Source organism: Myotis nattereri (genome assembly GCF_964212035.1).
Source record: "Myotis nattereri genome assembly, chromosome: 9".
NCBI classification, from domain to species: Eukaryota; Metazoa; Chordata; class Mammalia; order Chiroptera; family Vespertilionidae; genus Myotis; species Myotis nattereri.
Window position 1 is genome coordinate 70,900,054 of NC_138084.1, and position 27,490 is coordinate 70,927,543.

The 27,490-nt window shown below is 39.7% G+C and overlaps 1 protein-coding gene across 3 annotated transcripts in view; it reads right to left on the reverse strand.

Annotated features, from left to right (window-relative positions):
* ELMOD1 (ELMO domain containing 1) overlaps positions 1-27,490 on the reverse strand; it is a 69,293-nt gene that overhangs the window by 28,037 nt on the left and 13,766 nt on the right. For 2 of the 3 annotated variants that reach the window (XM_081099635.1, XM_081099634.1), the window contains exons 2-5: positions 17,854-17,956; positions 2,964-3,109; positions 2,804-2,832; positions 1,168-1,265 (exon numbers count right to left, since the gene is read on the reverse strand). In XM_081099635.1, coding sequence (XP_080955761.1) covers positions 1,168-1,265; positions 2,804-2,832; positions 2,964-3,109; positions 17,854-17,870 — 290 coding nt within the window. In that variant the 5' untranslated portion in view covers positions 17,871-17,956. Of the gene's footprint in view, positions 1-1,167; positions 1,266-2,803; positions 2,833-2,963; positions 3,110-8,875; positions 9,011-17,853; positions 17,957-27,490 lie in introns of those variants that run through there. The other variant, XM_081099636.1, reaches the window with a different exon arrangement.

The window sequence follows — 27,490 nt, forward strand, 5'->3', positions numbered from 1 at the left end:
ATATCCCTCATGCCTAATGGTAGTCTTACATTTTTTTGTTCAACGTAATTTAAAATAAATTGTCTTATTATCACCTTCCCAGAGATATAAAATATATGTCAAAAGGTTTCAAAAAGACATTTACTGCATAATTAAACCACCTTTAATGGCTGAATAAGAAAAAGGCACCTAATTAGCTGGTGTCTGCAGAAGAATGGTACGGAGCCCACGTGGAAATGGGAGTTTTGTGATGAGCCCCAATTAGCTGGTACTTAGAATCCCTCCAAGAGACAGACATATGCAAAGTGCACTCTGAAATTCCCTTGACTACAGCTCCCTGTCGCTGGCAATGAAAAGCCTTTCTCAGGGACAACATCTGAAGTTCTCATGCATATCTAAAAGACAGCTTGATTGTTACCTGCCTAAACTGTCTCTAAATATATCTGCATGCAGAATTTACTCTACCCAAATCCTTAGCTCATTTTTTTTCACTGAAAAATTTCTGTTCCCAGTGGAATATATAAAGCTAATTTTAAATGTCATGTACATTGCCAAATGCATTTTAATACTTCCAAGATGAGATGAATAAATTACAAAGTTCGAACATCTTCTTACAAAAACTATCTCTTCCTCCCACACATGCCCTCCACCACCCCCCCTCTCTCTTGGTTTTAAACTGTAAGGTCAGAAGTCTTCTACAGGACTCACTGGGCTAAAATCAAGGTATTCATGCCTGTCCTTTTGACAAGCAGATAGGGACTGTCTCTGGATTTTCAGCCTGTGATGAACTGACAGAGCAGAACTGGCTCAGGCACATTTACAATTTAAACTTGGACTGCACTGTAAAACATGGGCATTGCATGGAATGGCTTGATGAATGGGCCCCCTTTATTTCAGCTGATACCAGAAGCATCCATCATATTTCTTACATTCATTGCATCTCAAAGCATAAGCATAAATCACAACAAAGTACAAGGTTGCTGCTATTTACAAATATGGAAATGGCACCTTTTTCTTTATTTTCATCTGAAATTCAAAAGATTAGAAATGATTGGGGGTTGGGGAGGTGAAGAGATAGATAGGTACTAGTAAGTAAATAGATAGAGCAAGCAAGCCTGCTATAGAAATGATGAATATGAAGCCATGACTTGTGTTCTATATATACAAAATAATAAGCATAATTCTTACTGTGGATTTATATCAGGGTTAATTTTTTTCAGTTCCATGATGTCTTCGATAGTTTTTTCAATAGCATCAAGGTGAACACTCACTGAAGTCTGCAACAGCTAGAAAACATGTTTCAATCATTTCCCTTGTCATGAACACCAGTGGCTTAAGCAGGATTTATTTAGGGGCTTCAGGTATTTGTTTAAAGCTTCTCCATGGAGATACTAACCTAAACTAAACTTAAAGAAAAAATTGATTTAGTACTTGAATTCTAGTGAATTTGACATTTTCATGATGGGGGTAGTATACTTTTCCTGATTAAGGTAATAACATAAAACAGAAATAGTAAGTTGTGTATTTTTTTTTTACCATTTTCAACTGTTTTAAATTACTTATTAAAATATTATATTTTCATTTTCTCTCTCAACATACCTGGTTTCTATTGTAACTGGGCACTATGTCTACAGTTGAGAGAAGTACAAAGGGGAGATAGTCTTAAATACCAAAATCTATATATATAAAAGCCTAAGCAACCGAACGACTGAACAACCGGTCATATGACGTGCACTGACCACCAGGGCACAGACGCTCAATGCAAGAGCTCAATGCAGGTCAGTGCACTCCCACAGCAACCTCCCGCAACTGGCCAACCTCCCGTGGCCCCTTCCCTTCGCCAGCCAAACTCCTGTGGCCCCGATTGGCTCCAACAGCCAGCCAGGCCGAGGGACCCCACCCATGTACGAATTCATGCACCAGGCTTCTAGTCCTATCTAATAAAGATGGAATATGCAAATTGACCATCATACCCTCACAAAGGTGGTGAGGCCCATAGCTACAAGATGGCAGCGCCCAGTCCCCTCAGCCCCACTGGAGTCCCACAGTTCTTTCAGCCCAGCCAGGGGTGGGAGCAGGCGCATGGTGTGGCTGGACCCGCTCTCAGCCCCCCAGCCGCCCAGGACCGGCCCAAGGAGAAGGCAAGCCTCGGATGTCGGCTGCCCAGTCACCCAGGGCCACCCGAAGCTCAGGTAACCAGGGCCACCCAAGGCTTGCGCTGCCAGCAGTGGCAGCAGCAGAGGTATGATGGGGGGGGGGGGGGTCGCCTTCCCTTGATGGACAGGTGCCTCCCGCCCCTGAGGGCTCCCAGACTGTGAGCAGGCCAGGCTGAGGGACCCCGCCCCCCCCCAGTGCATGAATTTTCATGCACCAGTCTTCTAGTTAAATAATAATATTCAAGAATCTTGAGAAAAAAACAACCAATTTTCTTTCTTATGTGGATACTTAACTATGTGCTATAAACACTGGAATAGTGACTTTGATTTTCTTGGAAAATCTTGAGCAGAGTTAAATGATTTGGATATTAACACCAGAGAGTTAATGCTGCTCCCATTTTCAAGTTATTTTTATTTTATGATTTTGAAAGAGGTATAAAAAAAAGATGAATTTGACAGTAAAGTAAAAAGTGCACCTTATATCTGCCTTAAAATTCACATACAGTGGCTACTTTCATGTTAAAAGTAAAGGCAATTCTCTCTTCTCAGTTTTTGTTAGTTTTTATAGATAATGGTATATTTTGTTTCTTCAAACTTTTACTCTTTGATTATGGATCTGAGCTTCCAAGTGAAAAGTTGCAGAAAAATATAGAAACAATTTTACTTACCTTACTTTTTGAGCCTCTCAATGATGTTTCTATAAAAGAGATAATTTTAAAAGTGATTAAAAATTACCCTTTGCAAGTGGTTTAAAATTACTGTTCTGAGCTATACCATCCTCAGTCACACCAAGCCTACATTCTGCTTACTTCTCTGTCTCACGCTTACCGATCTTCATGGTTCTAGAAGCTCCAGGCTTGGTATTGTAACAGATCCGCTGCAGTTCACATCTTCCGGTCAGCTTCCTCATGACAAATTTCAGGCAGCGCCACAGAAACGTGCAGTAAAAATACAGGCACACCTGGATCAACATTCTGTCAAAGACAAAAGATAGCACCTTCCGCTAGGACTCTGGAAGAGAATAGGAAGCGGCCACCACCAGCGAGAAAAGAAGCCCAGAGGAAAATCAGCCGTTAGACGTCTGGGTTCACCAGTTTACTTCATTTGTCTAATCCCACATTATGTTATTTGAGGTAGCTACAAACCCGCCCTTGGGAGGGAAGCCGAGTCTGTGAGGACACACTACTATGACTGCAAGTAACTACAGAAAGCCCTGTTCTAGCAAATTTGATATTCCAACTACCTGAGCACAAGGCACTTAAAAACATTTTTAAATAAATCAGCACATTTTACAATAACCAGGACCCAGAGATGGTCTTTCCCTTAGACAACGGGAAAGAACACGTCCTGGCAACTCCCCTCGCCTGCGTCTGTAGACAGCCGCTCAGCTTGTCTGGATCATCTCCAGCCCATCCTCACTGCCCCTTCTGGCCACTACTTTATTTCTTCCCTGTTTACATTCTTTTCTCCTTCCCTCTGCTTTCCTTTAGGCCAGCGGTTCTCAACCTGTGGGTCACGACCCCTTTGGCGGTTGAACGACCCTTTCACAGGGGTCGCCTAAGACCATCCTGCATATCAGATATTTACATGACGATTCATAACAGTAGCAACATTACAGTTATGAAGTAGCAACGAAAATAATTTTATGGTTGGGTCACAACGTGAGGAACTGTATTTAAAGGGCCAGAAGGTTGAGAACCATGCTTTAGGTACTGCTATCCCCTTTGAGGACCTGGTTGTGTGGCTACCTGTCCTCTCTGCTGACCAATCCCAACACTTTTTGAACTTGCCAGAAGGGCCTCATCAGTTCACTGAACAAGCATGCTGACTTTTGGTTCTCCAACGTCCTCTGATTTAAACCTTCCCCAAACTCCACCTTATGACAAGTTTGTTCTTGATCCCTGCTAAATAAAGTTTCCTTAATTGCACACCCTATCTCTAATAATACCTCAGCAGACTATGAAGTAACTTACAATGTCTCTGGCAGGTGAATTTGTGTTTTATGCTGACTTTTATTTTTAATGTGTCGGTGCCTATTTCGTCACGGTACTGTTCAAAGTCTCAAAATGACTCAAGCTATAGAAATAAAGAGGACTCATAGCCAGAAAGTTATATTCAGTCATCTTCTATTAATATTATGTGCTCCTAGTAGGCAGGAATATTTCTATTACTTCCTATTAGTGGCATGTCTAAAAGATGGTTCTTCTGCAATATTCACTAATTCCCTCCAGTTCTAACATAAGGTGATCCAGGATCATTCAGATAAATTAGAGTAGTTTACCAATAGCCTCAATGATGTGATTCATCCCTGAATATGAACCAAAACCTTGAGCAAGTTTCCCTTTGTTCAAATTGCTCTGGCCCCAATATCTTGAACAGCCTGTGTTAAAAATAAAAATTTCCAAAGGCTAACTTGAACAAAAGCATAGGATCTATGTATAATAATAAAAGCATAATGTGCTAATTAGACTGGATGGCCGAACTGCGGAATGATCTTCCGGATGAAGCTGGGCTGCGAGGGCTGAGCCCCTTGCACAAATTTCGTGCATCGGGCCTCTAGTATCATATAAATGTAAAGGAGATGGAGGAAACAGTAGAAGAAACCAAACTGCTACACTAAAATAACAAAAGGGAATTCTTTGTAGGCAATAAAAGTATGTTCTAGAATGTCTACTAATACGAGAAAATGGTCATAATATGCTTATCAAATAAAAAGAAGTTAGAAAGGCATTGGTATGGGATGATCTATATTTTATTTAAAAAGTAAACAAAAATGTTTAAGGGTGATGTATAAATAAGAAGAAAAAGAATGGCGGGATACACAACAAAATTGTTAACAGTGGTATTTCTGGATAATAAAATTGTGAGTAATTTTTATTTTCTGTTTTGGTTAAGTATATTTTCATTTTTTTCTATAAGAAGTATATGTTATTTTAATTTTTATAAAGTTGCAAAAACAATTAAAGTGTATAAAATTATCACCAAAGCCATTATAAAAGTGCATATAAAATTTATATGGGGAGTCAGATTCTGCTAAAAGACAAAAAATGAATTTACTGTGTTGTGAAGTCTGAAATGCAACTGTTTTAGTTAACAACTAGAGCCCTGGTGCCCAAATTATGCACCAGTGTGGTCCCTTGGCCTGGCCTGCATGATCGGGCCAAAACCGGTTCTCCAGCATCCCTCGGACCCCACGGGTGCACGATCGGGGCCGGGGAGGGACGCAGGAGGTTGGCCAGCTAGGGAGGGACCGCAAAAGGGCTCCAGGGCATGTCTGGCCCATCTCACTCAGTTCTGATCTGCTGAACCCCAGCAGCAAGCTAACCTACCAGTTGGAGCGTCTGCCTCCTGGTGGTCAGTGCACATCATAGCGAGCAGTTGAGCGGCCTTAGCATATCATTAGAATATTATGCTTTGATTGGTTGAACAGATGACCAGGCACTTAGCATATTAGGCTTTTATTATATAGGATGTTCCAAGATCTATTAGGATTTAGGTTATTGGCTTCCAAAAAAAAAGTAATCCTAAAAATAAATTTAGTGGAACATTTTAATTAGAAATTTAATAAATCTCCATTTACTCTCTTGGAAAAGTTTTCCATTTTTCCAACTATTGGATAGCTATGCCCAAGAAAAAGATTAAGCACTATCTCTGTGAACTGGTCACCAGCCAAATGGCAATGATATTAACTGCTGGTAGGCATCATTCTATTCCTAAGTCAAGGATAAAAAGCTTCCCATGATATCTATCCTTAGGGTGTCGTGTGTAGTTTCCAATGCAGTTTGCCTAGAGTGTGGGCCAGCTCCTCAAATGAAGCCTTTTAAGTCTGTGTCAGGACTTCATGATAATCAGGTTCTTGGGGGGCTAAGTCTTCCTAGAGAAGAGAGTTCCGATTATTATTTAAGATGAACCCCTGTACTCACCCTACTTAGGGTACAAGCCACCAGACCCTCTTACAGCTCACAGTGAACTGCAGAAAGCTTTCCCCCTACAACTTCTCCAGCAGATATATACAAAGATGTGCTTGAGACCTCGAAGTGTCATCCCAGGTGGCAGAAACTATCCAGATATGGAGTGACTTAAACCCCCCTGGCCTCTTTGTATATGAGAAGAATATGCCTGGGGAACTGTTTTGCATGAAGATAGCCTTACATAAAAGAAGAGAAAAGAGATAGTATTCTATTTGCTTTTATTTTTTTCTTTCAACTCCCCTGAGGATGCTGAAGCTGTCAAAGTCAGGAGAACCCAGTGGAAAACTTCAGGGAGGGGTTAGAGATGCTGCATCACTTGTAAGGACTCACCACTATGTGAGGTGTATCACGTGCCTCTCACATAATCACATAAACAACACCACAGATCATGAAGGAGAAATGCCCATTTCAATTATGAAATGAGTTATACACAGCTTCCTTACCCTTTCATAATTCCTGGGCCAGTCATTCTGATAATGCTATTTATTATCAAGGATATCATTTTTATTTTTTTTTTTCTTTGTTGTTTTTTCTAATGGGCCAACTTACCCACAAATATTTCATTAAAAGGCCAGCTTGCTATGCCAGGCACTATATCTTCCTGGTATGCTAAAGACTATAATTTTTTTCAAGCCAGACTATCGATCAGACAATGCTTTGACAAATATAATTTATTTTGCATTTAGATCATAAACCTAAAGCCTGGTCAGAGATGGAAACGCCAGGGCTACCTCTTTCTTTGGAAGACTTATTTTGATAACAGCTTGCTTCCTCATGAAAGGACCAGAGGAGCAAAACCTCCTTAAAAGCATCTCAGATTGGCTGTTCTTCACCATCAAGTGCTGCCAGGAGCTCACTTCTTTTTGAAAAATATATTTTTATTGATTTCAGAGTGGAAGGGAGGAGAGAGAGAGAGAGAGAGAGAGAGAGAGAGCGAGAGAGAGAGAGAGAGAGAGATTGAAACATCAGTGATGAGACTCATTGATCAGCTGCCTCCTGCACGCCCCCTACTGGGGATCGAGCCCACAACCCAGGCATGTGCCTTAATCAGGAACGGAACCATGACCTCCTGGTCAACAAGGAGCTCACTTTTTAAATTCTTGGATCTATTTAAGTCCCTACATGGTAACGTTTCTGGAAAAACTGCTGAAGGTCCAGAGGAGAACAGTAAACATGATTAAATATTTTGTGAGAATGTTAAATTGGTTTGGCATGTCTACCCTCAAAAGGAAGAATGAAAGAAATGGATCTTTAAATGCTCTTAAGCTAACCAATGGTTGGTTTAGGAATGGAAGGAAGGGAGGGAGGAAGGGAGGGAGGGAGGGAGGGAAGGTCTGATTCTCCTCTGATTTAAGGACGGATTCAGAGTACCTTTCCTCCCCGTAATTTCCTCATCTCCTTATTTTGGCATGCCTTGAGTGGAGACACCTCAAGTGTATCTAAGAGGCAGATCCCATGTGCTTTCTTTAATCCTATCCTTCCGTTCTTACAATGGGGGAAGGAAGGGAGACATATGTAATACTTTCAACAATAAATATTTTTTTAAAAAAAGAATTACAGCCCTAACCAGTTTGGCCTACGGACTGAAGGGTCCCAGGTTCGATTCCGGTCAAGGGCATGTACCTTGGTTTCGGGCACATCCCCACTGGGGGTTGTGCAGGAGGCAGCTGATCAATGTTTCTCTCTCATCGATGTTTCTAACTCTCTATTCCTCTCTGTAAAAAATCAATAAAATATATATTTAAAAAAAATAAAAAAGAATTACAGACACACCCTCTCTACCATCTGAAACCCTTGCTCAGGGATTTGTGGCTCTGCTTGTTTTTAACTCCTGTCCTGAATCACCAAACTAATCAACTTAGTTGTAATTAGGGGGATACTTTGCTCTTTTTCTTCATAACACTAGACCTAGTTTTCTCAGTTCTGATGGAGGATTCGCAACTCACTACTGAAAAGATGTGCTACATTTTGTCGGAATAACAGCCAAATTTTCAAGACTATGAGGAGAAAATACTGATCACCATATCCGATTTTTAAGAACTACATGCACAGCATTTTTTGGTATTTGTTTCAATTTTTTAATCACAATTTTTTCAATGGTGTTCCAAAAGGAGTTACTGCAGGAAGAACTTATAGTCTAATAAGGAAAATGACAATAAGTTAAATGACTTGCTTAAGCTCTGGGATAATCTGATTTAATAATAAGACTTATTTATGCCAAAATCGGTTTGGCTCAGTGGATAGAGCGTTGGCCTGCGGACTGAAAGGTCCCAGGTTCGATTCCAGTCAAGGGCATGTACCTGGGTTGCGGGCACATCCCCAGTAGGAGGTGTGCAGGAGGCAGCTGATCGATGTTTCTCTCTCATCGATGTTTCTAACTCTCTGTCTCTCTCCCTTCCTCTCTGTAAAAAATCAATAAAATATATTTAAAAAAAATAATAAGACTTATTTAAACATTTTCTCTTTCCAGTATTTTATCCTACTGTCGTTTATTAGTATGCTGCAGAGTGGGGTTTATGGCTGAGTTCACAGCAGTATGCTCCTTAAAGACAATTATGATCACGTTTATTACTGAACATTCATTCTCTAGCTTGAACTAGAATAGCCACCCAATGTAAATTATTCAAAATGGATCACATCTCTGCTATCGAGTAAAAGCAAGTCCCTGTCTTGTTAGAAGAACCCACTCAGCAGGAGTGGGGCCTCTGAAATAGGAGATGCACCTAGCACCAAGTGGCCTCCTGCCTGTGGGGTGAGGGGCGTGGATACCTGTATTGCAACACTACTCCAACATCTTAAATGTGTGACTCTGACGTCTTCTTTTGGAATAATAAGAGAAAACTGCTTTATTTTGACAGTTTCAATGAGTTTGTTAATGAAAGTTAATTCTTGCTTGAAGAAATCCTGTAATAAATAAGAAGTACACTATTGGTGAGGAAGGAAAGTACAAAATAATCACAGTTCTTTGTTCAAACCACAGTCTCCTGAACGAAACACTTTTCATCCAAATGGGCATAAAGAACAACAGCAAATCGCTCAACATTTCTAGCATTTCATGCACTTTAAAAAATATTTACTATTTTATTTATTTCCTTTTAAATTTTTATTCTTTACATCAACTTTTTAAAATGACATTAAAATTTTTTCAGTTGCTTTTGATGAAAGCCTAGTTGCTGTTTTTTAGTCAAATATATCAATATTTTACTTTAGAAAATTTTCAGTTGCTCTATTGAAGTGTCTGATCAGGGGCACTGGCCATTAATTGGAAATTAACTTGCCAATTAGCCTAGTAACTGGGATTCTCTGTATAATGAGCTTCCTACTAGAAAGAGAGGCTGCAGAGGACTTGATACATGAACTGGAACTGTGAAATCACACAAAGAAACCGTTTGTGTGCCTCTAGAAAAATGAGTATATTTTCTTTATTGAGCAGCTGAGAGGCAGTGCCCAGTGCCCTGTGCCCAGTGCCTAGGCAGTGTGGGGCCCTGTGGTCTTTCCCATCGTTCTTTATCTGAAGAGATCACACTGTCTTTGAAAAGTGGTGGGTGTAAACCTATCATGGGTTGATACTATTCCAAATTCCATTGCTATAGCAAAGGTACTATTTTTACATTCCAGGCAAATTTTATCTGAGGAATTAGGGATCACTGGCTGACTGTGGGACAACAAAATCTAATTATTGGCTTATCATTTTTGCACAGGTTTTTCTTAATTTATTAATGACATCACAATTCAATTAAAAATTTGATGCTTAAATATATACATTTTACAAGATTTATTTCTTAAAAATCAGATATTTTGGGGTACTTGGATAATATTTTTATTGACTTATTTTAAAAGGAAGCAGCAAACACATTATACTGACATTTAAAAAGTATTTAATTGTAATCTAAAGTATAAACTTTGGTTGTAAATACAAATATTTTTAAAAGAACCAAAATATTAAATAAATCTATAAATACCAATGTTCATATTATGGGGGTGCCAGAGGAGAAGAGAGATAGAGCAAGATATTCAAAACCTATTTGAAGAAATAATGACAGAAAATTTCCCCTATCTGCTGAAAGAAATAGACTTACAAGTCCAGGAAGCTCATAGAGTCCCAAACAAGAGGAGCCCAAAGAGGACCACACCAAGACACATCATAATTTAAATGCCAAGGGTTAAATACAAAGAGAGAATCTTAAAAGCAGCAAGAGAAAAGCCGTTTTCTGCAAGGAAGCACTCATACGACTGTCAGTTGATTTCTCAACAGAAACTTTGCAGGCCAAGGGAGTGGCAAGAAATACTCAAAGTGATGAATAGCAAGGACCTACAACCAAGATTACTTTACCCAGAAAAGTCATCATTTAGAACTGAAGGTCAGATAAAGTGCTTCACAGACAAAAAAAAAAAAGCTAAAAGTGTCCATCACTACCAAACCAGTATTACATGAAATGCTGAAGGTATTCTTTAAAAAGAAGGAGAGGGTGAGGGAGAGATGAGGGAGAGGGAGAGGGAGAGGAAGAGAAAGAGAAAGAGAGAGGGGGAGGGGGAAAGGGAGGGGGAATGGGAGGAGGAAGAAAAACATAAATAATAAAATAGCAATAAATACATATCTATCAACAATTAAATCTAAAAATCAAGATAAACAAACAAGAAATATAATGAACAAAATAAACTGATGAATAAAATAGAACCAGAGGCATGGAAACATGGAACAGACTGATGAATCTCAGAGGGAAAGGGGGAGGGGAGAGCAGGAAGAAATTAACCAAAGATCTTATATGCATATATGCATTCCTATGGACACAGACAAAAGGGTGGTGAAGGCCTGAGGCAAGGCCAAAACCTGGTGGAGAGGGCAATGGGGAAATAGAGGGGGACAGCTGTAATACTCTCAACAATAAAGATTTAAATAAATAAAATAAGGGAAAGTCATTATCCATCATAAGCCTCCAAATCTTCTATAGAGGATGAGCAGTAGGCCTTTTAGTATTATAGATACACTACATAATTATATGTAATTATGAATAAAAAATTAATTTCTGTAGAGTTAAAGACCTAGAGTAGTTGAAAGAGAGATTTTTTAACTGTACTATAGAAAAATTAAAAGTGATCATTGAAAGGTACTTAACTTATTCCTTCACTAAAGTGAACAAATAAAAAATGAGAAGACTGGTGTATAGTACAGTAGGAAAAAGTGTGGGTCTTATGTAAGGGAAAAAACAAAAATGGGTCAAGAACGTAATTTCACTGCAACCACATGCCATCCCTGTCCACAAGGAACTTATAATCTAGTAAGGAAAATGACTAGCTAAAAACAAAAAGTAAAAAAAATTAGTGTGATAATTCTATAAAAGAAATTGCTAGAGAGACAGAGGGAAAGTACCTTCCTCTGAGATGGGACAGTAAAGCCAACTCTTGGTTGTCCTGACAAGGAGGCAAGCACAACAGGGAAATCAGCATGCCTTACTCACTTCACAGCAAAAGTGAAAAATACAAAATTTAAATGAATGAAACGCAAACTCAACATTTACTGAGTGTCCAGGGCTTTCATTTATCTCATGTGTCCAGGGTTTTCATTTATCTCATGCTTATAGGAGGAGTTGAATGAACAGTGAGGTGTCAGAGGGTTGCCCCTGAAAAGCTGAGGGAAAACCAAGGAACAGAAGAGCTGGGTGCGATGATCAAGCCTGAAATGAATCTCTGATGGCAGCTTGATGTCAATGGGCAGGCCCAGGTGGTGTCACAGAATATTGCCTAGAAAACTATGCATTCAGGTTAACCTATTTCAACAAAGGTGTGGAAAGTATTTTTTTTAATGCAGGGAACAAAGTAAGTTAAAATACTTGTATATACACTAATAAAAGAGAAAGATGCAAATTGACCATACCTTCACAATACCCACCAGCCAATCAGGAGAGAGTATGCAAATTAACCCACCAAAGATGGCAGGTTAATTTGAATACACAGGTGCCGAGCAGACAGGGGCGGGGCGGGATGTAGGCATTCTGCACTGCCCCAGCTGCTCCGAGCCTGTGGGCAGCGTGGGAAGGCAGAAAGGCGGCTGCGGGCCTAAGTGAAGGCAGTGCCAGCAGCCAGGGGAAGGAAGGCCCATTCTTGCACGAATCTTCATGCATCAGGCCTCTAGTGTGTAAATATATGTGTATTTGTGTGTATACTTCATGTGTGTGTGTGCACTAGAGGCCTGGTGTACAGAACGGATTTGTGCACCAGTGGGGGTCCCTCGACCTGGCCTGCACCCTCTCACAATCTGGGACCCCTTGGGGGATGTCGGACTGCCAGTTTTGGCCCAGTCCCTGCAGGCCAGGCTGAGAGATCCCACCAGTGCAAGAATCCGTGCACCGGGTCTCTAGTAAGCATATAAGATCTTTGGTTAATCTCTTCCCAACCTTCCCTCTTCCCCCTCCCCTCTGAGATTCATCAATCTGTTCCATGTTTCCATGCCTGTGCATTGAGCATCTGTCCCCTGGTGGTCAGTGTGCATCATAGCTACCGATCGAATGATCAAACAGTTGCTTAGGCTTTTATATATAGAGATATGTGTATATGCATGTATATTTATGTAAGTATTTATATACTTGATATGTACATGTGTGTCTTAAAAATGGAAAAGACTATGGCTAAACACACCAGGCTACAGTGACAGTGGTATTTGGATGTGCAGGCTGTAAACCCCTTTTCAGGATTTAGCTTCTACATCTGACAAGCTCAGGCAATGCCTCAAGCAATGGTGATCAAATTCTGGGACAACTACATGGCCCTGCACCTTTGGCCCCTCCAGAGCACTGGAAATTGGTGGGTGCTGAATGCAAATGCTGCCTACCTAAAAAGGGACGTGTCTGGAAGTCTGACTTTAAGTCTGGTGTACAATTGCTACAATGGGCTGTTTGGCTTTGGACAAGGCCCTCTGCCCCTCTGGGCCTCTGCCTTCCCAGCTGTAAGGTGAAGGGAATGGCCTGGTTTTCTAGCTCTAAGACTGTAGTCGGCAAACTGCAGCTCGCGAGCCACATGCGGCTCTTTGGCCCTTGAGTGTGGCTCTTCCTAAGCCTTAGGAGTACCCTAATTAAGTTAATAACAATGTACCTACCTATATAGTTTAAGTTTAAAAAATTTGGCTCTCAAAAGAAATTTCAGTCGTTGTACTGTTGATATTTGGCTCTGTTGACTAATGAGCTTGCCGACCACTGCTCTAAGAGAGGGCTAGATATGTGTTGCAAGGGAAGGGGATTTTTCGTCTGACTCTCCCTTCTCTTTGAGGTCTACTTTAGGTTTGAGTGAAAATGTTACCATGGTTCTGGACTGCTTTACCCCATGCTTGCAAAGGTGCCCAAGAACTGTCCCTAACTTTACCTCGGCAGCTTATCTTCTGCCCACCCTACATAGGGTCGACAGCCAACACATCTGGACCACCTGCTGCTTGTGGTAGCTGGTCACACTTTCTGGGCTTTGTTCACAGCATCTTCTCCACCTCTCCTACCCTCTATCCTCATTTAAAAACTAGAGGCTTGGTGCATGAAAATTTGTGCATTTGGGGGGGGGGGCGTCCCTCAGCCCAGCCTGTGCCCTCTTGCAGTCTGGGACCCCTCAGGGGATGTCCACCTGCCAGCTTAGGCCCACTCCCCAGGGGATTGGGTCTAAGGCGCAGTTGGACATCCTTAGCACTGCCAAGGAGGTGGGAAAGGCTCCCACCACCTCTGCTGCATTCGCAACCGTCAGCCCGACTTGTGGCTGAGCAGAGCTCCCTGTATGGGAGCGCACTGACCACCAAGGGGCAGCTCCTGCATTGAGCATCTGCCCCCTGGTGGTCAGTGTGCATCATAGCAACTGGTCGTTCCCGGTCATCCCGCTGTTAGGGTCAATTTGCATATTACCCTTTTATTATATAGGATAGGGGCATCCTCATCCTCCTTTCCCCTCAATCTCACCCCAGTGAAGCCATCCCTCAGCATTCCTGTCACAAAATGCCTGTAGCATGTCATTGAGAACATTCCTTTTTTTTTTTTATCTTAGTTTTGCCCACATGTGCCTCAGCTCCTCACCAGATGGTATGTTACTTGGGAGTGGAGACGACCTCATATTCACTTTTGTATCACCCACAATGGCTCACAGTAGACACACACTGCAGAAGGAGTAACACAATGCAGAAACTATGAGAAACAGCTTGGAAGTCACAGGCCTGCATTCAAATATCCGTGTGCCCCTGGCTGGTGTGGCTCAGTTGGTTGGAGTGTCATCCTGTACATCCTGTACACCCCAAGGTGGTGGGTTCGATTCCCAGTCAGGACACATACCCAAATATCAGTGTGCCCTTGTGTGAGTAACTTAACTTTGTCAAGCCTTCATGCTCTGCTCTGTAAAATGGGGTATTAATTCTGTTTAATCACAATTGTTATTAATAGAAAATAATTTAAAATGTGGCATGGCACTACGTTGTTAGCAGTAGATGTTTACTAAATGAGTTAGTGGGCCAATATATTAATCAGGTGTGAATGACCTGTATACAAAATCCAATTTATAGATATTTTTGCTCATTGGAAGCCTTTATTTACCTAATTATGGTGTTAAATACTTTTTCCCTCTCAATTGCTTCACAGCCAGAACTTGGGTGCAAGTCTGCTGTGCTGCTCAAAGTGTCTCCCGTGGAGGTTTGAGTTTGGCAGACGTTTCCCTCTCCTCTCTCCTGTCTCAGGAAGAAAAAATATGCAATGAAGTCCATGGCCAAGACACTGAGATACTGAGGCTGGGAACGTTGGAAGCAATTATTTACATGGGGTACCTTAAAAGATTCCCTGTATTAGAAAATTTCAAAATTAATAATGCCTGAAAACTTTAAAAATTTCATCTCAACAAGTAAATCCTAGCAAAGCAACCAATCTTCAGTCCAAGTCTTAGGCCTTCTTTATTATGCACACCAACTGAAGTAAAGTTAATGAAATATAATATATAAACTACAGCCTAAGCCTCAGTTCTATTTGGGGCTCAGAAAGTGCCCTCTCTTTCTCTGATACAGACACACTTTCTTCTCCATTAATCGCTGGTTTTCTTTTAATGCAGACCTTGGAAAGAGTCATTATTTGGTGACAATGATGTATTTATATCATATCCCATATCTACTCTCAATTTAAAACATATCCTTCAGTTGAGTGTACTAATCTATAGCATTTATTTCTAACTTCTCATGTAATTTCTTATATTTCAAATATTTCCTCACTCCTTTATACTCTGAGTAGTTACACCATTAATATAGTTGATGGTAACAGTGAGCTGGAGAGAGCAGATGTGGGTCCCATGCATCTTAAATGTGGATTAAAATCCATTCTTTCCCTCAACCTGGATTCTTTGTGGTTAACCTCATTTCTTCTGAGACTGTACATGGAGCATTTCATTCTACAGCAACACAGAAGTTGACAAATCAATCGCTCTGAGGGCTTTTAAATAATGATGAATTTTTCTCAATGAAAATTAACTCCTTATTCTACATATTGTTGAGCTCAGGTATTAACACCTGATTTATTCAGGCAATGTGTACATAACCTTCTCTTTGATTCAAATAAAGATTTCCAAATTGTCCAACATCTGTGGGCACAGATTACAGGGAATAAAAGGCAGTTTAAATGATCTGATAGAGTTGTAATGCAGGATTATTACTCTGCCCTGTTAGCCTTCCAAATTCCATAAACATTAACATATGATGAATACATACTCATTATAACTTAATAAAAGCATTCAAAACAAAAACTAAAGCCAAAAGCAAAAATCAACTAAGGAGCCCTAACCGGGTTGGCTCAATGGATAGAGCATCGGCCTGCAGACTCAAGGGTCCCAAGTTTGATTCCGGTCAAGGGCATGTACCTTGGTTGCGGGCACATACCCAGTAGGGAGTGTGCAGGAGGCAGCTGATTGATGTTTCTCTCTCATCGATGTTTCTAACTCTCTATCTCTCCCCCTTTCTCTCTGTAAAAAATAAATAAAATATATTTTTTTAAAAAATCAACTAAGGATGGGCAATGATTGAATTTGCTTTTATTATCAAAAGCAAAGGTCAATGAAAATCCTCAAATATCTTTCTTGGTGTGTAATCTATTATCCAAGACTCAGTTTCACATAAATAATCAATGTCAAGTCATATTTATAAAATACATATATGCCAACTTAAAAGAGAAAATTTTGCATCAGAACACACAACTGACAGGGATGTGCTGGTTCCATTATCCTCGGAGCTCGTCTGTGTGAAATTACAGTGGTAGAGTTTGCCCATACCAGTTCTAAATCATCACATACAACTTAGTTTTAAAAGGTGATCATCTGCATCAAACACAATGTTACACCTATTCAATGGAACAAAAAAACCTAACAGACACTCAGGCTCCTATTTCTCCTAAAATGGCTGGTTTTGAGGCTACTCATTTTTTTAAAGCCAGCAAGAGAGTGAAGAAGAAATGCAGCTGCACCAGTCTTGGCACAAACCTGGCCACTTCTGCCTCCACTTTCACAAAAGTAGCTCCTGATGTCTCAGCTTCATCTCACACTACAGCTTTCTGTTAACATGATTCCACCACTAAGAGATATTCTGGAGGGATTCATAAGTACCAATTTTTCAAAATGTGGAAACAGATGGGTTTATTACCATGGCAACCCAAAACATCTATCAGATCAAATACTTTGCTGGCAAATCTCCTAGTGATTTCTCAAATACTATCCTTTTACTCGGCCGAGATAAACAGGGTGAGCAGTATGCCTATAAATGCTAATGCCTGTGAGCGGTTGAATAGTGACCTCCAGGGAGGTCTTCACAGTTGTAAGATCCAGTAAACAGCAGTAGCTGCAGCAGAACATAGTGACTCCCACACAAATCGACCTCCGTGCTCCAGAAACAATGGTGCGAACAACACCAGTGGGGAAAGGAAAATCGTAAATGGCAGCCACTGAAAGAATTAAAGTTCCTAAAGGAAGCAAGCCCGCTCATTTTTCAGAGAAAAGAAGCCAGAGCAAGGGGTAAGCATGTGCACAGAGGTAAGCCACCACCTCAAGGGAAAGTGTGTTTTATTTTCTAATTTTCAGAGCTTGACTGACATTACTTTTGTCATGTTTAAATATGATGTAAAATTTCTTCAAGAATTCCATTAATGTATTGTAAATGACAGTCAACACTCTTGAAAATAATTACCAGTCAAGCCTAACGGCTTTCAAAACAAAACAAGATCACCCCAAAGGAATCAACAATTCATGTAGATTTCAGGGACATTACTGAGACAGGAAGAGCAAAAGCTTGGGATATATATTTTTACCAAAAAGGGATATCTGAAAATACCTGTATGAATTGGCCAGCCAACCAAAATCTAAATAAAGGGATATTTAAAATTACTTATTTCAGGAAAACGATTGTACACAAATTATATATTGATTCTTTGACTACCAATCCCCAGACCTCAACTTGAAGGCCAGCAGCACACCACTCTTTACAGATACAAGCATCAAGGTTGTCCAAAAATCTCCCTGCCCCGTGCGTTTGCACCCATGCTCTCTTGTAATTGCTTGTAATCTACCACTTGTAAATGTTCTCTTTTAGCATCAATGTACACATAGAGCTGGCAGAGGAATCTTGTGACCAAATTATTCTTAGCTGAAGTACAATGCGAGACATGGTTACCGTTTCACAAACCGTGAACAAAAATATTACCCTAATTGGAGAGGAAGTTTCTCATTTTAGAGGGCTCATCCAGGAAACCAGAAATGCTTACCTCAGGAAGTGCTTCATTGTGCCCTGTTCTGCTTATCCAGATGTTATCCAAACTGTCCTCAAGTAACTGCTTTCCAGTTGGCCTTTGTCAAAATAAGTGCAAGCTGTGGGGAGAAAATAGATATACTTACTGTTAAGGGTGCTGGAAGCCCCAACCCCCAGAGTTCTGGTTACCTGAGTAAGCAGACAATATTATATGGCACCCGGAAGATTATCAACCCAACTGCCCACGAAGCAACTCAATTCTATGGAGGGTTTTATAGCTAAAGCCTTTCCTTTTATCATTAACAATTAGCCTTTCATTTTTAAGTCACTTGCTGGAGAAATTATTAGTTTCATCAGCAATCTTTGCAATAGTAAGCTTTTTCTCTATTTTGGGCATTTCTACATTTGGACGAAGAGTACTTATTTTTTAAAAATGAAGAACCATAAAATTATCCTGATTCCCAGATACCTGATGGTCTGAAATCTGGCAGCCTCAACCTTTCAGAAGTACAACTAAAAAATAACTAGAAGCAGCTGGTAATGTCTTTAAAGTATATTTGTTAAAGAGCCAATTACTCCAAACAAGTGAATAATATGCTCCATATCCCCCCCCCCCTATTTTTTTTTGCACTCTGACCAGAACAGTGAGGTTTTATATTTGTCTAGCACTTTCAGCTTACAATTTGCTTTCATAAAGTCTATAATACCAGGTTATTGGTCTTCTCCCTTTTTATAAGGAGGACAGCAGAAGCTGCCTACAAACAGGGGACGAAACAGCCTAGAGAAGAGAGAGACTGGAGACAATAGTGGAGAGACGTTGCCGAAGAGGAGTGATAAATGGAACACCAGCTGCAATGGCAACACAAGGAACTGAGTGTATGGACGAATGGAAGAGACACAACTACCAACTAGAACAGCTCAGAAATGTGGGCAACTCAACCCAAAGCCAGTCTTTTCTTTACCACATTTTTTTTTTCTGTGAATACTCCATGCAAGCTTGGGGGGGAAAAGTGTACACGTCAATTAAAGATTGTGACTGCTTCTGGCGGGGCAGGGAGAGGTTTAGGATTGGGGAAGAAAAAGCCGACCTTCAGTTTGATAAGCATTTTATTTCTTAAAATATATCTCAAGCAAAATAAAGGGCAAAAACAACTTGGGTCCCTTTTATGTGGTGGGAATATATATGATTCTTTGCACTTTTGTGGCTTTTAAAAAAGAATTCAAATTTTAACTAAAAAGTATTAGTGTCTACCCAAAGCCCAGATTATAGTTTCTAAAATATTCTCAAAGATAAGGAACCAGGGCTGCTTGGAGGAGTGGCTGAGTCTAGGGATAGGGTGGGGAACACACAAGGTGAGCCTGACATGTCTTGCTGTGCCAGAAAGTAAGAATGTGCTCAAAGGGCAGACAGTGAAGGTGACGTCCATAAACACAGGACCCAAACGAAAGGACACCTGATGGCCAACACTGGGACAATATGGGTCATGTAATTAATACAGTATTGGATTATACTTTATACCATAAAGTATGAAATAAGTATCTATGATTCCATACTGATATAAATAAATGACTGAATAAATAAATAAATGGAGAATACTATATCAACCTCCTGTTCAAAAGACTCCCAAATAATTTGTGTAGATACTCTGCCCTCAAGGAGCTGGAGTAGAATTCTTAATCCCTTCAATGGAGTCTGGACATAGTGACTTCCTGAGTATAGTGTGGAAGGGGGAATGAGTAATTTTTCAGTAGGGAAACCTGACAAATACTATCTCAATTAGGTGATCAAGGTTAACAACACAGTGGTAAGTCATGGTGACAGAGTACATTCTTGATATGCTCGGATGAAAATGGCACTCTACCTCCATGGTCTTTCTCCTCCAAACCTTTACCCCTGTCTCATCCTGATGAAAACATCAGACCATCTCCTATTGATAGATATTGCACAAAATACCTAACCAGTGCTCCTTAACAACTCCAGGTCATCAAAAACAGAAAAGGTCTCAGAAAGTATCACAGCCAAGAGGTGGCTAAGGAGATATGACAATTAATTAAAGTGTGGGGTCCTGGAACAGAAAAAGAATGTTAGATAAAAACTAAGCAAATCCGAATAAGCAAGGATTTTAGTTAATTAGGTATCAATATTGGCCCATTAGTTGTGACAAATGTTCATATTAACATAAGAAACTGGATGCCAATAAAGGAACACTCTGTATTATCTCTGTAACTTTTCTGTAAATCTAAACTATTCTAAAATGAAAAATATATTCCAATATGTTGATGCCTAATATGCTCTAGACACAAAGTTAGGCATTAGAAATACAGGTTGAACATGACAGGCATGGGTTCCATTCTCCAGACCCTAAAGTCTTGAGGGAGGATTTTAGAGATAATACAGAGAAACAAATAGCTACTTAAACGCAGTTTTACAAGTGGAAATGGGTGCTGTGATAGTGGTGCTTATCTTGTGATGTAGGGGTCAGGGGGTTTGCTTGTACATACAAAGTCCTAGGAGCAAGAGAATACACAATGTGTAGAGGGAAAAATGTTCAACAAGACCTAGTGACCTGGTGCTTGCCAAGAGGGACAGGTAAAAACAGGGATGGTCAGACCTGGAAAACTAAGATCGTCTAAGACTTTGTAAGCAATATCAAAGAAGTCTGAACAGTGAATCATTAAAAGTATTCAAACTGAGATGGGAGATGATCCAATTTATAGTTTTAAAAATGCTCTGTGCTTGTAGTATGGAGAATAAATTGGGTTGTGGTGAAACTGTTGGAGGGGACACCATTTAGAACAGGGGTCCTCAAACTTTTTAAACAGGGGGCCAGTTCACTGTCCCTCAGACCGTTGGAGGACCGGACTATAGTTTAAAAACAACCAAATTCCCATGTACACGGCACATATCTTATTTTGAAGTAAAAAAACAAAACGGAACAAATACAATATTTGTATTTGCATGTGGCCCGTGGGCCGTAGTTTGAGGACCCCTGATTTAGAAGGTTATTACAATAGTCCAGGCAAAAATAATAATGGCAGGAGAAGAGACAGGACTGTGATGGGTTTGAGAGATATTTAGAAATTAAAACTTCTGTTAATTGATTGGGGAATAGGTTGGTGAAGGAAAAGGAGGAGTCAAACATTATGCCCATGTTTATGGCTGGCACAGATGGGGGAGACAGTAGGTTCTGTCATTAAGACAGAATTCTGGAGGAGATTTTGGGGTCTGGGTGTGTTTGGAGGTCTTTGAGGGGAATTTTGAGTTTGCTGGGTCAAGTGGTAGTATGGATATACATAGATCTGAAGGTCAGGAGAGAAATTCCCATTGGAGACAAAGATTTGGGCATAATTGGCATAATGGGCAATAGATGGTAATTAAAACCATAGCCCAGAAGGAAATACTAAAGAAGTGGCATTTTCAACATTTGTTGTACATAACACTAGTTCTTTGTCATTGGGATAATATTAAATTAAAATCGTCATACTAGAAAGCAATAAAGAATGGAATGCATTTCAGAAAGATTTTATCAATATTTAACGGAATCTTTAAATGGTTTCATTTTAGTTAAATAGAAAACCAGTTTACCTAAAAAAAAAAAAACTCACTTCATAATGATGTGGGACAAATAAAGTAATATAATACTTCAGCTTCCTGCCCTCTACATAGAGGTTCCTGAGTCTATCCATTAAAAAACACCTTCTTGATTACTTATGTGCCCAGCATTATCCTGGGTAACGCAACATAGTTTAATACTGCAGGGGAGCATTACAATTTAAGGAAAAATTTGGCAAATATGGCAGAAAGCATGCATGGTGGCCAAGAGCACAAGCTCTGGAGACAGAGAGTTCATATCTGGGATCTACCACTAGCCTAGTGGTTTTAGACCAGCTGCTTAACCTTTCTAGGATTCTGTTTTCTCCCTGTTAAATGGGGAGCAGTTATTATAACCACTTTGTAGGATTGTTCTAAGAATCACAGTATGTAATATGCAGTCAATGAGTGGTACTCATTATTAGTATTATTTTGTCATTCTTATTATATACTCCTCTAAAGTAAAAGATTATTTGGTTAAGTGAAGAATCAGTTTGGAGACTATTAAAATAAGTTCTGACAAGTTGTGACTTAAACTGGAACAATGATAGTGGTGATGGAGAGAAGTGAACAGAGGTGGAAAGTAGAATCACTTGGACTTACTGATTGGGTGGAAAAAGTAAAGGGAAAGAAAATAACAATTAATTTCAATTATCTGTCTCCCAAACAGGAAACAAAGACAACAATTAGTGCTAATTATCTGTTCCCCAAAGAGCACACACCAAAAATGGCTTTGGGTGGTAGAAGAAAGACTTTGCAAATACTATTTAATACTATCATTGCTCACTGGGTACTAAGTAACTTCTCTAAATGTTTTCTATAGAAAAATAAAACAAATTACTGCTCACTTTATTTTTAAAATCTAAGCTTTGTTTTAAAAGAGGCATACCTGTTAATGTCCTATTTATGGCAAACTAGATAATCGGTGTAAAAGACAGGAACCTGCCAAAAATCAGAGTTGGTGTGCAACATGTGATACTCTGAGCCACTCACTATTGATAAGAAATGCCCTATGAGCTGTTTTTTAATGAGTGGTGCTGAGGTAACCTCTCTGAGTTAGGCCTCCTTTGTAGGCAAAGCAGCTTTTCTCAAGTGGCTGGGCAGGGCCTAAGGTCGGGAAAACCTGAGTTTGCTTCTTGTCTGCACAACGCTCTAACCACACAGTAGCCCTGACAGACTGCTCAAGTTTCCCCCACAGCCTGTCGACGCTAACTGGATCAGATGCCTTGTTTATATGTCTCACTTATTGAAAAATGCAGATACTTATTTTGGTTAAATTCAGATTTATTGAGTTTTTTAAAAAATATATTTTATTGATTTTTTTACAGAGAGGAAGGGAGAGGGATAGAGAGTTAGAAACATCGATCAGCTGCCTCCTACACACCCTCTACTGGGGATGTGCCCGCAACCAAGATACATGCCCTTGACCGGAATCGAACCCGGGACCCTTGAGTCCACAGGCTGACACTCTAACCACTGAGCCAAACCAGTTAGGGCTACTGAGGTATTTTTACATAAAGTTTAGCTTTTTTTTTTGCTTTTTTTTGTCAGGAAGTAACCTCTGTGCCCTCTGCTTCACAGCATGCAAGGAGAACATGAACACGGTGTGCTGTCCCTTCCCTGTGACTGCTTCTCTAGAGGGGTCTGTAACCGTGCGGACATCAGAATTACCGGCTCTATTTTAAATCTCTGCTGCTGCTCTGAAATGACCTGTGTCATGCTTCCCCTCTGCACACATGCTCCTCGGGGCACCAGGGGAGCCCAGGGCCTGGCAAATTGAGTGCTCAGTTCAGATTTGCTGAAATGAACTCTGCATAGTTTTTGAGAAATGCACCTTTTAACAACACTAATAAAACCAACTAAAAATCACCCTACTGAAAGAAAATAACGCCCATGTGCTCTCCTTTTTAAGCAAAATAAAGAATATGATCATAACCCTGGGTTTCCTGACACTTTCAGCCCATCTGCACTAATTTATCTCCATGTGTATGGGACGCTGCCCTGACCTATTCCCAAGGTAAGGATCAAATGGCTGTGCTTGATGGATCAAACAACGCCTGAGATCAATGGACACTCAGTGCTATGTGTGGGGCTGTGTGCCCCTTCTACTTTTTTTCCAGCTGGGAGGAAAGGGGCAGGGGGGTGTGGTCTGCTACTTCTGAAAACTCTTTCTGCCTGGAGCCAATGAACTTGCACTGCCTCCTTTGAGCAGGAGGCCCCTACAGCTCTTTTGTCAAGTACCACATGATGACCCTATGTCTTAGAAGCTGACCCATCTATTGAGCATCCCTGGGAATGAATTAGAGACTTAACTAGAGGGGATAGAACTCCTTTCTTTAAAATCTTAATCCCTACACAAGATGAGAAAAGCTATTTTCGATGTAGCCCTTCAAATTCTAACTGACTACATGCCCTGTAATAAGCAAAATGCTTGTGCACTCATAATGTTAATATGATAAATAAAAGACAACCCATGAAGTAAATTCTATTCTACTCTTAAAATGTGCCTAATTTGGGATTATCCTAGTTTTTCTAAAAAATGTCTTCTAGCCCTAGCTGGTTTGGCACAGTGGGTAGAGCGTCGGCCTGTGGACTGAAGGGTCCCAGGTTTGATTCTGGTCAAGGGCACATGTCTTGGTTGCAGGCTCGGGTTGCAGGCTCGATCCCCAGTGGGGGGCGTGCAGGAGGCAGCTGATCAATGATTCTCTCTCTCATCATTGATATTTCTATCTCTCTTTCCCTCCCCCTTCCTCTCTGAAATCAATAAAAATATTTTATATAAAAAATGTCTTCTAGATAATTTTTAAAATAAAATTTAATTTAAAAAATTTAGACTCAGCTTAAGGTCTTATGAATAATAGCTAATATTTACATAGTGCTTATTTTGTGCCAGGCAATATTCTATGGCCTTTATTTAAAACTCACTTATCAGGCATCCCATGAAGTGAATAAAAATTATCTCCGTTAACAGAGCCCAAAAGTGTGGGTTTTAAATATTCTTATTGAGGTCACATTTCAAAAGAGATAAGAATCCTTGGCAATATAATTCTGAAGTAATTAATATTAAAATATGACATGTAAATCTAGTGCTCCCTTAGGTTTAAAAAAATCTAATGATACTCAAGCTCCTGGTCCACTCTATTTGTCTATTTGTGTGGTGATTTCATTCTCCCCACATTACTCTGAGGCATTGGTCAGTGTGACAGGGCCTTCAGAAGTTTCCCTAGCTTTTTTTTTTTTTTTTTTCATTTTACCTCCATATTTTAGTTTTCATAATACATTACACCTTTCCTTTGTAGATAAAAATATTTGCTTATTTTTTTTAAGGAAACATAAAATATATCTAACATTTGGTAGCATATGTTATCTAGAAGACATATACTAACTTGAATGAGTTTTCTTGAATTAATTGAAAAGAAAAATAAATTCCACTTTCCCTTAGATTTCCCTAAATGCTTCTTTCTTACCCTTTTCTTTTGAAGAGATATATCATTTATTTTAGCATCAAAATTACAGTCACATCTTAAGAAACACAAGTATAGGAGTAAAAAGTGAATGTTGTAGTAATCAATCCCAAAATGAATTGTTCTCATTCTAATGGCACAATCAACATCAAATTCTCCTTGTGACTCTCTCTTATCTACTGGTAAGATACAAATAGCATTCATCTTGGGAAAACAGGTCTGTCTATAAGTTATCTCTTCCACTTGCCTGACATTATTTGTATTTTGGACCAACACTGTTCTTGGTGCATTCACACGAACAGATGACCCTCATATGTCAGACACATGGGAAGAAAGGTGGATCATATAGCCTGCTAGTTATGAGCAGAGATCCTAATTGCTTCTTGTGGTTATTGTTTTCTTTTCATGCTATAACACCACAAGGAGGGGGGGAAAAAGCAATCAAATGTGTCAACCTCAAAATACAACTTATTGTAATTAATGATAATCAGACGATGAAAATACTTTCCACTCTCCTTCTCCTGAATCTAGATTAAGAAGTAAAAGTTTGGGCAACATCTTTTTTTTAGCAGTAATGAAAAAGAAAAGGTTTCATTTAGCAGTTCCGAGAGGGGAACACACACACAGCTATACTCTGCAGATGATAAATTCATGATCAGCAATATCAAAATTATTTGGCATTGATTTCATTTCCTCAGGTTGGGCTATTCTCATTTCAGATGAAAGAAGAAAGAAAACAATGATATGTGGAGCCATAGATGCATAAATAATAATTTTTATAGTTTTCTCCTAAAAATCAGATTGATCCAAAGTTGCTTTGGGTACCAGAAAAAAATTGGTTCAATTCCATTTATTCTGTGTCTTTATTATACTACTAGAGCGGCTTGTGGATAAGGAGTAGCTAGTAACCACCTGCCAGGGGCTGAGCGCTGGCTGTGCTGGCCCACAAATTAACACCAGGAGGTCACCTTCTCAAATCAGTGGGGCCATGTATCAGATTCAAAATAGGCATATCAGTAAATCTGAATGAGCAAATTCAGATAACGGTTAACTATGCATTTGCTTCATATTTTGTCAGGCCCTAGGGACCACAGTGTCAGTGCAAGGGAAACCTAGACAGATTAGGACTCAGTCTTCGAAGGACGTAATACAATCCAACTCACCACATGAGATGACAAGTGAACAGGAATGAATGTGAGGGGAGAGAAGAAAAGGAATGAAAAATTTTTAAGACTTTTTATGAACATTTGAAGCATGTATAAAATGTTATGTTTGACTTTATACAGCAGTGATTTTCAACCAGTGTGCCGCAAGAATTTTTAAAACATGCAATACTTAGTCAGGGGCACCGACTTCTTTCATCTTAGATTGTACTCTTTGTAATACTTTAAGCAATAAAAAAAAAAATTAAAAAAAATGACAACAACACAACAATAGGCACCCAGTGTGAATGAATAAAAATTACACCTTTTTTTTTTTTTTTTTTTTTGGTGTGCTGCAGAATTTTTAGTAACAGTTTAGGCATGCCTTAAGATGAAACAGGTTGAAAATTGCTGTCATACGAGTATGCACATGAGGGGAGAGAACAAACAATATGTAAATTTACCATTCCAGAGAAATGAAAAATCTTTCAAAATTATGCATTCACATTTCACACATGCTACCCAGCATGTCATAGTAGAAGTATAATGCTCATGTATAGCAACCTCCCTGAGGCCACATTCTAGAACTTTCCTTTCTTCCTTCTCTGGTGATTAGTTTGAACAATGCTCTGTTGACAGTCTCTATAATGACAACTAAGGAGATCCCCTCCCCCCCCCCTTCTTCAGGAATAAAACATTCATCCAGGGTTTATTTTTGTGATTTATAGCGATGGAGGTCCATGCCAGCCACAGAATTCAGGGCTGCCTGCAAATCTATTTATGATGTGCTTTAAAGGTCCATGGTTTTCTGCCTTCACTGTGTTTGCTTGCATATGTGTACTATTTTCATGGAGGGAGCAAAGGTGGGGAGAATAAGACTGTTGAAATTTGCCTTTATAAAAGAATAAGGAAATTTCAAAATCTAAACATTAATACATTTCCAAAAAAAATCCTCAAACTAGATTTTGTACATTCTCAATGATGATATTTAGTTTAAAAGAATGGTAAACTTACATTTGCACAATCATTAAATGGATATGGTTTTACCAATCTAAACTGACACTTTCTGCAAAATTTTCACTTTCATGGAGTCAGAACACAGTGAGGTCATCTATCTAAACACATTTTCCAGGAATGTCCAAGAAAATTGGTGCATTTCCAGGGGCCTGGACGCAAACAGGAGACCCTGTTCCTAAGGTAACTGCTGCCCCTGACCTTACAGATGAGATTATAGCATTCACTTATGAGAAGTAGACCTTTTAGGTTGGGCTTCTGCAACAACTCATGCCAAACAAATAAAAATATTTTTAACCTGAGTGAATATTATTTTATTCTTTCCAACGGTATTTCATCAGTGCCATCAATGCTAAAAGGCACCATTTATGTCATGTGCCCTTAAAGGAGAATAAAATGCTGCTAATTAAACTATAATGCATCCTGTTTCAGGGATGTAAA